Source organism: Phacochoerus africanus, chromosome 3 (genome assembly GCF_016906955.1).
Source record: "Phacochoerus africanus isolate WHEZ1 chromosome 3, ROS_Pafr_v1, whole genome shotgun sequence".
Lineage (NCBI taxonomy): Eukaryota > Metazoa > Chordata > Mammalia > Artiodactyla > Suidae > Phacochoerus > Phacochoerus africanus.
Genome location: NC_062546.1, coordinates 129,156,580 through 129,169,688, shown reverse-complemented (window position 1 = coordinate 129,169,688; position 13,109 = coordinate 129,156,580). Strand labels below are relative to the sequence as shown.

General features: G+C 36.3%; 1 protein-coding gene across 2 annotated transcripts in view; it reads right to left on the bottom strand.

Moving 5' to 3' along the window:
* Positions 1 to 913: 913 nt before the first annotated feature.
* The window catches only part of GPD2 (glycerol-3-phosphate dehydrogenase 2), a 134,004-nt gene continuing 121,808 nt past the window's right edge, over positions 914 to 13,109 (bottom strand). Inside the window, exons 14-18 of one of the 2 annotated variants that reach the window (XM_047772656.1) lie at positions 7,969 to 8,081; positions 7,801 to 7,879; positions 7,251 to 7,349; positions 4,199 to 4,320; positions 914 to 2,200 (exon numbers count right to left, since the gene is read on the bottom strand). In XM_047772656.1, coding sequence (XP_047628612.1) covers positions 2,197 to 2,200; positions 4,199 to 4,320; positions 7,251 to 7,349; positions 7,801 to 7,879; positions 7,969 to 8,081 — 417 coding nt within the window. In that variant the 3' untranslated portion in view covers positions 914 to 2,196. Of the gene's footprint in view, positions 4,321 to 7,250; positions 7,350 to 7,800; positions 7,880 to 7,968; positions 8,082 to 13,109 lie in introns of both variants that reach the window. The other variant, XM_047772655.1, reaches the window with a different exon arrangement.

Genomic DNA, 13,109 nt, shown 5'->3' with positions numbered 1-13,109 from the left:
TGAACCCTCATCCTCACGGATACTAGTTGGGTTCATTAACCACTGAGCTGCAATGGGATCTCCATGTTGACAAATTTTAAAGTGCTACGAAATTTAATACGCTCGATCCATGAACAATATTTTGAGCTGCTATATATATTTTTTTTTCCAGGAACTGAACAAACTGTTCATTGTTCCAAGTGTGTCTGGGGGTCAGGGCTCTGAGCTATTTTATAAAATTTCAAGGAAACTTCAGAAGATCCCACAGACCTTTGAGTATGCCAAACCAAGAGGCAGCACTTCTCAACTGCAAAGGGTGACGATGCTACATATACAGGTATGAATTAAAACCTATAAAATAACATAGGCGTTATAAAATTTGTGCTAAAACTGATAACAGCTTTACTGATTTACCAACAATGAAAATGTATAGCATTTTTCTGTCAGAGCATTTATCAACACTTGGCAACCCTACACTAACTTGACATGTAAGATGATCAAAATGGATTATGTAATCTTTCCCATTCATTTCTATTGATTTTAGTTATGATAAAATTCATCAGTGTGCCTGGGAATGCTCGGGCTAAAAGGCACTGGTTGACAAAGAAAAAAAAAAGAAAGAAAAAAGGGAGGAAAAAAGAATTCAACAGAGTTGTAATAGGATGAATGTAATTTTAGAATAGGATTGCACAAATGCAGAAGTCCTGCCCTAAAGCCTCTAGCAACACATTAATACAAATAAATCTGGCAGTCTTGGAAAATGTCTATACGGGGATTCATTTCTGAGATAAAATTACAAAATTGTAAGCTAAAAGAATTAACATGTAAGAGAAATTAAAAATATGGTATATGAAAATATTTTCTAACTTTTAAACTTCAACAGTAATCAAAGTTATTTCTCTGACTGCAAGTAACATCAAAATGCCAGCAAATGGACCATTTTAATCAGTTTTATTGATTCATGCTTTCAGTTCTTATTCAGTTAAAAACAAGGCACATTAAATACATCCTCTTATTGCTCTATAAATGCATGCAGCTCATTCTGTATATCAAAAGTAATAAATAATGGCGATAAAACACCAAGACAGTTATAAAAATGACAACCCAGCCTCAAACATACTATTTAACAGTCCAATCTAGAACAATAACCCAACACAATACATAAAAATGCCACATATGAAAACATGCAGTGTATATCCACTCCAGTACTGGGCTTATGCTTGATATTCCTTAAAAACACAGTAGGGCTTTTTTACTCCCTAAAAAGGGTTGACATAATGCAAAACAGTGCAAGTTATTAGCGTCATTGACTTCAACATTATTACATTCATATGCCAAAAGTTGTTACCAATACATACAAAAGGAAAAAAAATCAATGATCATCCTTTACAGTATGTTTAGTAAAAGAATGAAGTTTTTGTTGTTGTACAAAAAAGTACGTATTTTGAAAAAGATAAAACACAGCTAGAAACTAAAGCAGAATAAGGAGCATGCATTTAGTAGTAGAAACCCTAAAGTTACACTCAGTGAAAACTGATTGAAAGCAAGAATATTGCAAACAGCATGATGGAGATGAGGCAGGCAATCTTGGCTTAACAAATAATCCAGCATTATCACTATTGTTATGACCATGGTAAAGGCTCTTTAAAGAAGCATCCAGCTCTCCACCACAGATGGGGGTTCCTTCACCTGAATCCCCTTGAAGGCTCTTTAAATAAATCACTGGATGGTAAAAGACAATCTCTGCATACCCTACACCCACCCCAAAGGAATCAGTTAATACCATGTTTATATGAAAAGAAAAAATAGAATCTTTTGCATTTAGAATAGGTTTTGAAGGAGCTTTACACCCTTCCACACCATCTCTCCTCTCCTTTTCTGAAATCAGGTGAAGAAGCTGTACAGGTTTAATTAAGAACTTACACAAAAATGCGGGGGTGCTTTATTCACAGTAAAGGCTTGGAACCAGCTCATTTCCAAGACAAGTCTCTGAGATTGGTGAAGGAGCGTATGCTTTAGAACTAGCAGATTTTAAGCAAAAGCAGATATACTCAAAAGACAAAAAGTGCACTTTTCTTTGTCCTTAAAGGAACTTCATCCATAGCAAAGCGTGCACAAACAAGGTCTCTTTACAAATATAGCTCTGCCAAGGCCCATCAGGTTACAAGCCCCCCTGGTAATGGATTCAGGGAGGGTACAAGTCAGCGTTATCTTGATTTAACTAGAAAAGGAGAGAAAGAGAGAGAGCACAAATGTACAATATTGTGGTGCATCACCTCTGATGTCTTAAATGACAGCTCTTCTGTCTGCTAAGTGTCACCGGGGTCTAAACAGTGCAGTTTACTGTCTTGATAGAAAAAAACCTAAATTCCAAAGCCACATGCTTCCATTATTTGAGATGGGATGGGGGGAGAAAGCCAGCGTAAAAAAAAAAAAATCACGCCTTAAAAGAAAAAAGTTCACAGTGATACCTGGGAGCGTCATTTGCTCTGTTTTAGGTTTTCCTTTAGGAAGTGGCAAGTTAAAACTTCACTTAAACACAAAATAAGTTAAGATGCTATCTTAACTATCTGTTTCAGAGGTCAGGGGTGGGGTAAACGTCCAGTGTGTATATTGTGACAGACAGGCTCATACCCCACTTGAATGAGGCATAAAGAGATTCTACAATGTTAACATATTTAGAAATGACAGCACAAAAGTGTTTCAGGTACCAGTTTAAAAAAATTAAGATTTCAAGTCTGCACAATGAAAACATGACACTAAATAAAGGGTTACATTCCCTATTTCCTATACAATGTGATATTAAAAATCAAAAAAAGCAGGTAGTTAACTTCACAAGATGAAGCATAATGAACAAACATTCAGATATGACAGGCTAAACTGCAAAGTATTGCAAAAGCATACCAAATTAAATTCAATATATTACATAGTTACTAAATTCTATGCACATCGATTTTTGTTTTTGTCTTGTGTATGTGTGTGTGTAAGAGAGAGAGAGAGAGAGCTGGGGGATGCGTGTGTGTTGAGTGTGGCTTCCTTTTTTTCTTTTCCTTTGCAGTTGATTGAGAACTTTTCCATTGAGTAGAGAAGGAGGAAGGCTTTAAGCAATTAAAATGACCTTGAACATTACAATCCTGTGCCTTTTTACAAATAATTGTAACTAAAGTTGACTAAAAGCTATTTCTATCCTCTCTTACTATCTGTTTACAAATATTCCCTCCAAATGATGCGATAACCTGAGCGAAATGGGCCACATCTAGCAGTATCACACTCTCCAAGAGATAGGATTTGGGGATTGAAAATTGTGCTATAATATGTGGATATGTAAACAGGGTTTTAATCCTCATATCTCTTCCTACTGTAAAGATTTGAGAAATTTAGTCTCATCCCTCTACATCCAACCTGCCACTTAAATGCTGGTTTTAAAGTAAGAAAAGCAAGGCTCTTCCTGGCAACTGTAATAGTCAAAGAAAAACCAGCAGTGACTGGGGGGAAAAAAATGAATTGCTGAGATGAAACTATCACTGTAGCTCCCAGCAAATGTCAGTGCTATCCTTATCTTGTACCTGTGATTCTGGAAGCTTTCAGAGTTTCTCTTTGAGATTTGTTCTTATAACCAGATCTAAACTTTTTTCTTCCCTCTTCAGTTTTGCCCATCATGCTCTAGATACAAAGTTGTACAATACTGTTGGGATGGAGAAGGCAGACAAGCTGGAGGAAGAAGGGGCTGAGGGGTCTCCAGAAACTATCATTTTTAATGGGTCACACCCCACTCAATTTCTCTTAAGAGAAAATATTGTCACCTACTCCATGTCCAGAGCTCGGTGCATGTCACCAAATAATACTAGCTTCTTTTTTTTTCAATTTCTTCCAAAATACTCTGCCTCTAAGACTGACTTAGAATAAATGAATAAACAAAAATACAGGAAGCATATCCAGTCTAACAGGTCACAAAAGGAATGCAAAACATTGAACCAGTTTGCACTGAAAAATGAGGAAAAAAAATAAAATAGACTTTTAAGAAGCTAAGTTAAATGACAAATACAAATAAAGGGTATATATCAACATTCTAAAACTTTGGAATGTTTCCCAGTGTTAAATAAAAAAGGCAGCCTATCCATATCCACTAGTTTGGAGTGTGGAAAGTCATCTCTGGTTTGCTACAGGATGATCTGCTGTTCCTATGTTTGTTGGCTGTGGATTTACTGCTCAGACTCACAATCCTCCACAACTTCGGTCTACAGGGATGGGAACTCTTCTGTCGAGGTTCTCTTCCGCAGTTTTCATGAGTATAGCAAGCCGGCTTCCAGATACCCTTCCTTTTTGAATAGCACTCATCAGCTTAAAGAGAAAAGAGGCAACAGATTCAAAAGGCAGGCTCATTCTCTGGTACGTGGCATTTTAATGGTGACCTCCGCAGTGTGCAGGCGGGTGGGGGGGAGGTAATTAAGTGCCCCCATCAAAAACCAAAGCAGGTACTATAGCTCACAGAAGAAGAGTACAATTTTCAAACATTTCAAGGGGAGAAGGGGTTGGTATTTCACCACCACTACAAAAACTACACCTACCCAGCAAATCAGCCTTCTTTTAAATGCAAATCGAAGGCATTACTTCTTGCCCCTTAATGTGCCCAGAGCACATATTTTTTTGAGCAACTCAAATATTGGATCTTTAATTCCATTTAAAAATCTTAAAAAGGAATCTCAAGGATTGAACAAAAACAAACCGTGACCTCTATTTAACTACTCTTTTTTAGTGTTACTGTTCTTGACAACTTCAAGTCGCCCAAATCCAAATTCCTTAAAGACTTTTTAAAGTAATTTACATTTAAGTCCTTGAAAATGGACCCAGAGATCTACCTTAAGAATTAAAAGCACTCCACAGCCCAGATTTTAGCTAATTCATTTTGATCCAATGGATAAAATCAGAATTAGTTTGAAATTACATGCAGTCAACGGGCAAATGCCTTTAATCTGGAAGGCACTGTGCAATTATGAGCATGGGGATTTTTTTTTTTCCTTTTCAAGTTGATGTGGTTTTAACTATTTGCTTTTCTTGATCTCACTTCCTCAGTCTTTTTTATCTATTTATTTTTTAAAGAACACATTTAGTCGTTCATCAGAAATATATATATATATACACACACACACACACACACACACACACACACACGTAAATCCTCAAAATATTTTTAGGGTGATAATTTTTAGCCTACAGAGATAACATTTCTTAAAAATGACTCTGAATAAGAGTCAGAGGCATCTGCCAAGGGGATGGCTCAGAATTTCCTGACCTTATTAAAAGCTGTTTCACAAGCTATTGCTTATTAGAGATGGACTCCTACATGCATTAAGTGTCATTAGAGCCCAAACCTAAAAATCAAGTCATGTAACCAGGCAGTATCTATTGAGATCCTTCCAGGAGGATTATTAAAAACATCTCTATATTCAAAACAGTGTTTAATGGGATAAACATGGGCTCTTAATCCTCAGAAAAGAAGAATAGTTTACTAAAAACAAAACCAAGACCTGAAATCATACTCTGCATCTGATGAATGGTGTAACAAAGAATGCTGTCATCTAAAGACAGAACAATTTATTGTTTACTGTTTTATCTCTGATTCCATGAAGACCTTCAAAGTTTATCTGCACTAACAGAACTAAGAAAGCTGGAGGGTTTTTTTTTTTCCTTAATCAATAAACATGTTATGATGTACCAACCTTTAAGAACTTAAAGTTTTCTTTAAACAGTACATATACCTTGAAACCATATTACAAGAAAAAAATAATATTTGGGTGTGACTGTATTTCAAAAGATATATGGTCAGCATTTTTTAAGTTGAAAATTACACTCTGTATTTATACTTAGTAGAAACATGAATAGTTTCTTTCATTTAGAATTGGACAAGAAATTCTCAATTATTAAAAAAACTCTACAAGAAAATGTGCAGATGGTTTAAATTATTTGCTATGTGTTGAACTCTACTGTACTCAAGAAAATTACTTAACACCCAAACCACATAGCAGATTCATAAAGTTAGATTCTTATTGTTTCTAAAACCCTGGGTCTTTGAATCTTTGAACCCTAAATGCTGTTGTTTATTTACAACCTGTACAAAATGAAGCATCAACTATTTCTTTAAGGAAAAGTTTTCTAAAATCCTGAGGCAAACAAAAAAAAATTTTTCTCAAGGGAACAACTATACAAAAAAATGTATGAAATGGTTTCTAATTCCCAAGCATACATTTTAAACTCAATTTCAAATGTGCACTTAGTTAAACAATAACGTAAAGAACTAAACATTCTTTTTTGAAATGCTGGACACAACCTGTGAAAATTTTCTGCATTTAGATTCAACAATGCTCTTATCTGCAGCTCATCTCCAGAGAGACAATTACCATTTCCTTTGCCTTGATCTTGTTTGTTTAACTTGACACAGTGAAGAAAGGGCTGACATTGACCAAAATCCCCAGCATTAATTTATTTCATGTTCAGCATTCATCATTGCCATGGTGCAAGCAAGACCTGGCATTCATTTGAAATACTTGCCCAAGAAGCGCTACGGAAAAAACCTGGCTGCTTGGAACCTAATACATTCTTCCTAAGAGCAGAGTCCTTTGGCCATTACAAATAACGTATGGGTCTGTTGAATTTCTTTCTTTTAAGGAACTTTTAAGGAATGAGGTGTAGCATCCAGTTTGAAGTTAAATTAACAAAATTTACTTCATGGTTAGGATTAAATAACTGAGCCTTGGGTAAGTGGAAAATTGGAACTAGAAATGCTTGAATTATATGGTCTTGACCCAGAACACAGGTTTCCTTTCTTTTGCTTTTCAGTTTCTTTAAAATGTAAGACTATAATCATCGCATTTCAGGTTCTCAAGTGAATATGATTCTCAAATGAATACAACTCTGATTTCTTTAAACTTCCTTGATTAAAAATACGCTTTCCACATAAGAACTAAAGAAAGGTCCGTCAGTGGTACCCCACGGCATATTTCTTTATAAAGCACACTTCTGATTCCTCCCTTTAAGCTGTAATTAACTTAGATTTAATCTAAATTGCCCAACACAGCAGAATGTGTCTTAGAAAAAGAACAGCACTGCATAAAGCCTTATCTTTAAAGGCAGATAAATCAACTTCGAGCTTTTTTCTTTTTTCAGAATGAAGTGAGAACTGACTGAAATGTATGGACTTAAAAATCCATTCCTGAACATCCATTGATGACCAAAATATAAAAAGCAAGTATACTTGTTTCCTTTCAACTCACCTGCAAAAATTCATTGAGTTCAACCTGTCCATTTTTATTCAAATCTACTTCATTCAGAATTTCATGAAGCGTGTTTTCATCCATTTGGACATTGATACTCTAAATAAAAGGAAAGCACAAAATAACGAAGTTTCACTAAAAAGTATACATATCTTTGGAGTTCCTGTCGTGGCGCAGTGGTTAACGAATCTGACTAGGAACCATGAGGTTGCGGGTTCCATCCCTGGCCTTGCTCAGTGGTTAAAGACCCGGCATTGCCGTGAGCTGTGGTGTAGGTTGCAGATGCAGCTTGGATCCTGCGTTGCTGTGGCTGTGGCATAGACCCCTAGCCTGGGAACCTCCATATGCTGCCGGAGCAGCCCCAGAAAAGGCAAAAAGACAAAAAAAGACAAGAAAAAAAAATAAAAATAAATTAAAAATATACATATATTTTTATTAACGTTGTTGAGAGTTTCAAAGAAAAATATAGAAAGCACTAGATAGAAAAGTTATTTAATGTGATCTTGACATTCTTCTGCTATCAAAGATATTGAACCCAAAAAAATATTACCTCTAATACACGCTGAACATCAACAATGGTAATAAAGCCCTTTTGGTCTGCATCAAACTTATGAAATCTCTTCTTGTACCTGGAACACATCATTGAATAATGCAAATAAATATACTTAGGTAAGTGAAGACAAAAAAAGAGAGAGAGAGAGAAACTTATTAGAAGTACCTGTCAATGTCTGAAGGCAGTAGGCTAATTTCAGAGCGATCTGTTAGCTGTTCTGATCGAGATTTATAGCCCATTTCATAATATAGAAACTTCCTGGCTGTTTCAAGTTCTTCCTAAAACACAGACACACACAAAGTTCAAGGATTTATGGAAAGAATTATTGATTTTTTTTCTCTTTTTTAAAATTTGGTTTTCTAAAAAGAAGCCCATCTTCATTTTTCTAGCAAGCACAATTTTTTTTATTTCCTCCACTATTACTGAAGTATAATTTATATTCACTAAAATTCACCTATTTTAGGTATGCAGTGTGATGTATTCTCCACCATGATCAAAAGATATAGAACATTTCTATCCCCCTAAAAATCTTCCTCACTCCCATTTGCAGTTGATTCCTTCCCCTGACCTCTATCCCCTGGCAACCTCTGCTTTTTTATCACCAGAGTTTTGCTTTTTCTAGAATTTCCTATGTAAGGTTCATATAGTAGGTAGTCTTCTGTTTGATTACATTCATATATAGCATAACAATTCTGAGACTCATTCATGTTGTTGCATGTTTTAATATTTTGCTTCTTCTACTGCCAAATATTCTTCCACAGTAATGACTACCAAAATCTACAGGATCAAGTCTTTGTGGCTTAGTGACAAAAAAGCATTAAAAGTGAAGATGATATCCAGGACTTGAACAACTACTATAATGCGGCATGTGGTAACAAGAGAGACATCATAGGATTAACTAATTCTAAAATTTTGTCAGTAGTATGCTTATAGTTGGGTGGAGGTTACAGCCATGAGAAGAAACAAACTATTCTATTGAATAGCTACTCTTCCTGTTTTCAGCGTCATCAGCCTCAACTGATACTACCGTATTACTGAGGATACTGTCTTAGATTTCATCATACCAGTCTCCCAAGTGAAAAATTCCAAAATGGGAGTGGCTCAGGGGAAATGAATCTGACTAGTATCCACGAGGATGAAGGTTCAATCCCCAGCCTCGCTCAGTGGGTTAGGGATCCAGCGTTGCTGTGAGCTGTGGTGTAGGTCACAGACGCAGCTCAGATCTGGCATTGTTGTAACTGTGGCGTAGGCCAGCAGCTGCAACTCTAATTTAACCCCTAGCCTGGGAACCTTCATATGCTGTGGGTGCAGCCCTAAAAACAAACAAACAAAAAACCCAAAAAACAAAAAAAACCCAAACTTCCAAAATGACTCATACTGTATATTGTTTACAAATATCTCTTTACTCTCTTTTATACTCATACACACATTTCTCACCCATAAGTATACTTCTCAACCCCACTGATCTGAACCTGGGCAGGTGATTTACTTTGGCCAATAGCACATGAATGGAAATGATAAATGCCACTTTTGAGTAAAACCTTTAAACACAATTGTGCAGTTTTGCTTGGCCTCTCTTGCTCCTGTGCCATGAGTAAGGCATGATTCAGAGAGATCTGAAGCCAATCTAAAATACAAAGAGCCACAGCAGCTTACATGCAGTCTTCATATAATGTAAGTGAAAAGTGTGTGCTTGTTATAGTAAATCCATGAGATTTTGACCTAGAAATGCTTAATAATATGTCTTAAATTCCCCAGACTGCCCATCAAAGGATCTTACTAAGTCAATTTGTAGACCTAAATTCTGGTCTGCAGAATAGTGCCAGTGAAAAGCGAAACAAGGAAAATAAAAAATGGCACACACTCTTGCATGACGTGTGCTTATAGGTCTTTGTTTACATCAGTGACAAGTCCTTTTGCTACTTTTTCTTCAGAAGGTAAGCATATTTTCTGATATTATTCCCTTCCTACTTTCCTTTCTCTTAGGAGAAATACATATATTTTTAAAATATATAAAGAAGACATAGACATATATTAGCTGAGGTAATTTTTTAGCACTTCTATCTTTTCATTTTGCTATGTAATAACATTAGGAATTCTATTATATATGGTATATATTATATATTTATTTATTTTATTATATACACACATACATAATATACAGGGCATACTTTTAAAGGTAAAACTTGCCTTTAAAAATCACCAGGAACATTCTTCACTGGCAGATTACTGTCTTCGCACAAGAAAATCCACTAGTTAAAAATGAAATTATTGTTTTATTGCACCAATTTTGCCCAGCTATTTTCTACAAAACTGGTCCAAGATTCATCTCCTTGGATATGGCATCTTGGGAGCTTCCCTCCAAGAACAAGCTCTTCCTTAAGTCATGTCCTTTACTGCCCATGTCATTAACTATACTCCATATCAAGCAAGGGATCACAGAGTCCCAAAGCCAGAAGGGGTTTTTTCCTTAGAATTCACCAATGTACCTCCCTAACCCCACATTTCCTTTGCAGCATTCCAAAACTAGAAGCATGAGGTCTCTATCTAAAGAACTCTAGTAATAGAGAGGTAACTCAGTTTCACTGAAAGCAGGAAGGGAAGGCCCCAATTGCTTAAAATACTTATGCTGAGATTAAACCAATCTCTGCAATTCTTCCAATTTGGGATTAGCTCAACTTTCCTACAGTAACATTTTTAAAGTCTAAAATTTTTTTCCCCTGTATCACAACACAAGGAATACTTATAGATAGATCTTTCCTCCTTAAGACTTTCTTTAAGTTTAGAACTACTCTCCAGAATAAGACATGATTTTATTTTATTTTATTTTGTCTTTTTAGGGCTGCAGCCGTGGCATATGGAGGTTCCCTGGCTAGGGGTTCATTCGGAGCTGTTGCTGCTGGCCTCCACCAGAGCCACAGCAATGCCAGATCCAGGCCACATCTGCAACCTACACCACAGCTCACAGCAACACTGGATATTAACCCACTGAGCGAGGCCAGGAATCAAACCTGCAACCTCATGGTTTCTAGTCAGATTTGTTTCCTCTGTGCCATGATGGGAACTCCCAGACATGATTTTAAACCCATTCACCATGCTGGATAATTCCTCCCAAACCACAGCTAGTCTGTCATATAGTAAAATTATCAGAAGACGACACAATACTCCAACAGAGATCTAGCATGTCCTAGACAGAAGTAGATACCAGCTTCATCAGTCTAGAGATAGGAGTTTCTCTTAAGGCAGCTTAAGGTTGTAATTGCATCTGGGGGTGGCCATGATCCACTGTTACCTGCTATGCATTCTCAGTTAACGAAAACTATTTCTTTTTTGCATGTGCTACTGTCAAGTCTTATCAAATCTGTCATGAGTGGATGGAATTGTTTTTCTACCCAATACAAAGTAAGAAAACATTTAGCTCTATTAAACTGTACCTAATGAAATGTCACCCATTGCTTCAATGTGTCACCATTCACTCTGCCCTCTAGTCTCCTATAGGACACCAAAGATGTGTGCCATCGATGTTGTAATCTCAGCACCTGAACCAAGCTAGATTCGGTCAAGACCAAGGACAGAGTCCTCACAACCTGCTAGCAGAGACCTCTTCTAAGGAGAGAGATCATTTGACAGCTATAAATTCACCAATTTTTAAGTGATATCGGGGGAGGGGGGCTCCTACAACCCTAAATGAAATCCAAATACATTATGTCTATAACATTTGCCTGATCTAACAAACTTGTTGCTCTTCCTGAAAAGAAAGTGTCTGAGTGATTTATGTTTTCTAAATGGTTCATGACTAGCTTCCAGTGATCACTAACTTCTTGATAAATACTGATAAAACAAACTTAAATGCCAAAATATAGAAAACTGCCCCCAAGATCAATGCCAAGACCACTAGTTTACAGGTTACACACTATATTCCCCCCCTTCCCCTTTTAAATTTGTTACTACATTTGCCCACCTTCTGTCTTCTGGTTCTGCTCCTATTTGCCATGATATTTTAAAGCTCAACTGTAGTTAAATAAATCCCATCTGCAAATTCTCTGAGTACCCTGAGGTATAATTTTTCTGAGTTGGCATACAAACTCATTTAGAGCAGCCCTCTATTTGAATGTCTATTTCCTCTTACCAATATTTATTTTGCTCTTCTCACAATGGAAATCATTCTCCTTGACAAAATGGAAAAAAAGAAAAACAAATTGGTATTAAACTATGAGTTGAAAAGTTTTCTCCCTTCTCTAGCAATCAAGGATACAGTGTTAGTCAGCTTAAGCGATGATCTAGGTTAGGCCTTATTTGCATTCTTTTCGATTTGTAAAAGTTATTTGTGGTGTTCTTAGCATTTTTGCCAACACTCAGCCAATTCCTGACACTATTCATATGCATTTTTTAGTAGGACTGGATACTCTTTCACTGTTGCGTCTTTTGTCTCCCATCTGTTTGATATTTGGTGCTTATCAGCTGGCCTTGTCTGTAGTCCCTCCATTTCTTCACTTGCTTCCCCCCTTTATTCTCCTCACTGGAATTATTTTTGAAAAAAAAAAAGGTCTTTTTGTGAGATTCTCTCAGTAGGCTTAAGTGGTCTTCTCTCTAAAGTCCCTCAATGAAATGTATGTTTTGTCTGAAAGTTATAAAAAAATCTACCTTGCCAAATAGTACGGCAGCATTTTCCAAAATATATCCCACAGCAATACTACTACAGACTCAAGGGAGAGTTGAATCTGTCTCCAAATAAATTCTCTTTTGGACACTGACAATGAACATAAGCATTTTAAAGGTGCCAAATTATCTGCATTCGAGAAAATGGCTTCATTTGTTTAACTCATAATTTCCAAACCTCTTTTGACCATGTAGTCATCTTCTCACTGGCTTTAATTTATAACCTGTAAAACACAATTTGGCGATGTCACATTCTCTAAATATCTTCACCAACTCCTCTATCAGTCCCCAGCTTCCCTAGACAATGCCTTCCTCTCTGGTTGATTCTTCCAAGTTGGCTGTGTTTGGTCTTAAGTAACAGTTCTCTAAATCTCTCCTTTAGTTTGGAAGATATACACACATTTCTGAGGCATATACATGTTCTAAACAATTAAATTTGAAGATCCTTGAAACTATGAGCTAGTTATAACTCACCTAAAATATCTGGTATAATGCTCAGTGCACAAGTCACTCATTAAGTATTGACTGGTAAAAAACAAACAAACAAACAAACAAAAAACCCAAAAAACGAAAAACACAATTCATCTGCAGAGAGTTATTTATCACCTCGTTCCTCTTTCACTTTTGCAGGTTAAGTAATCCCAGTG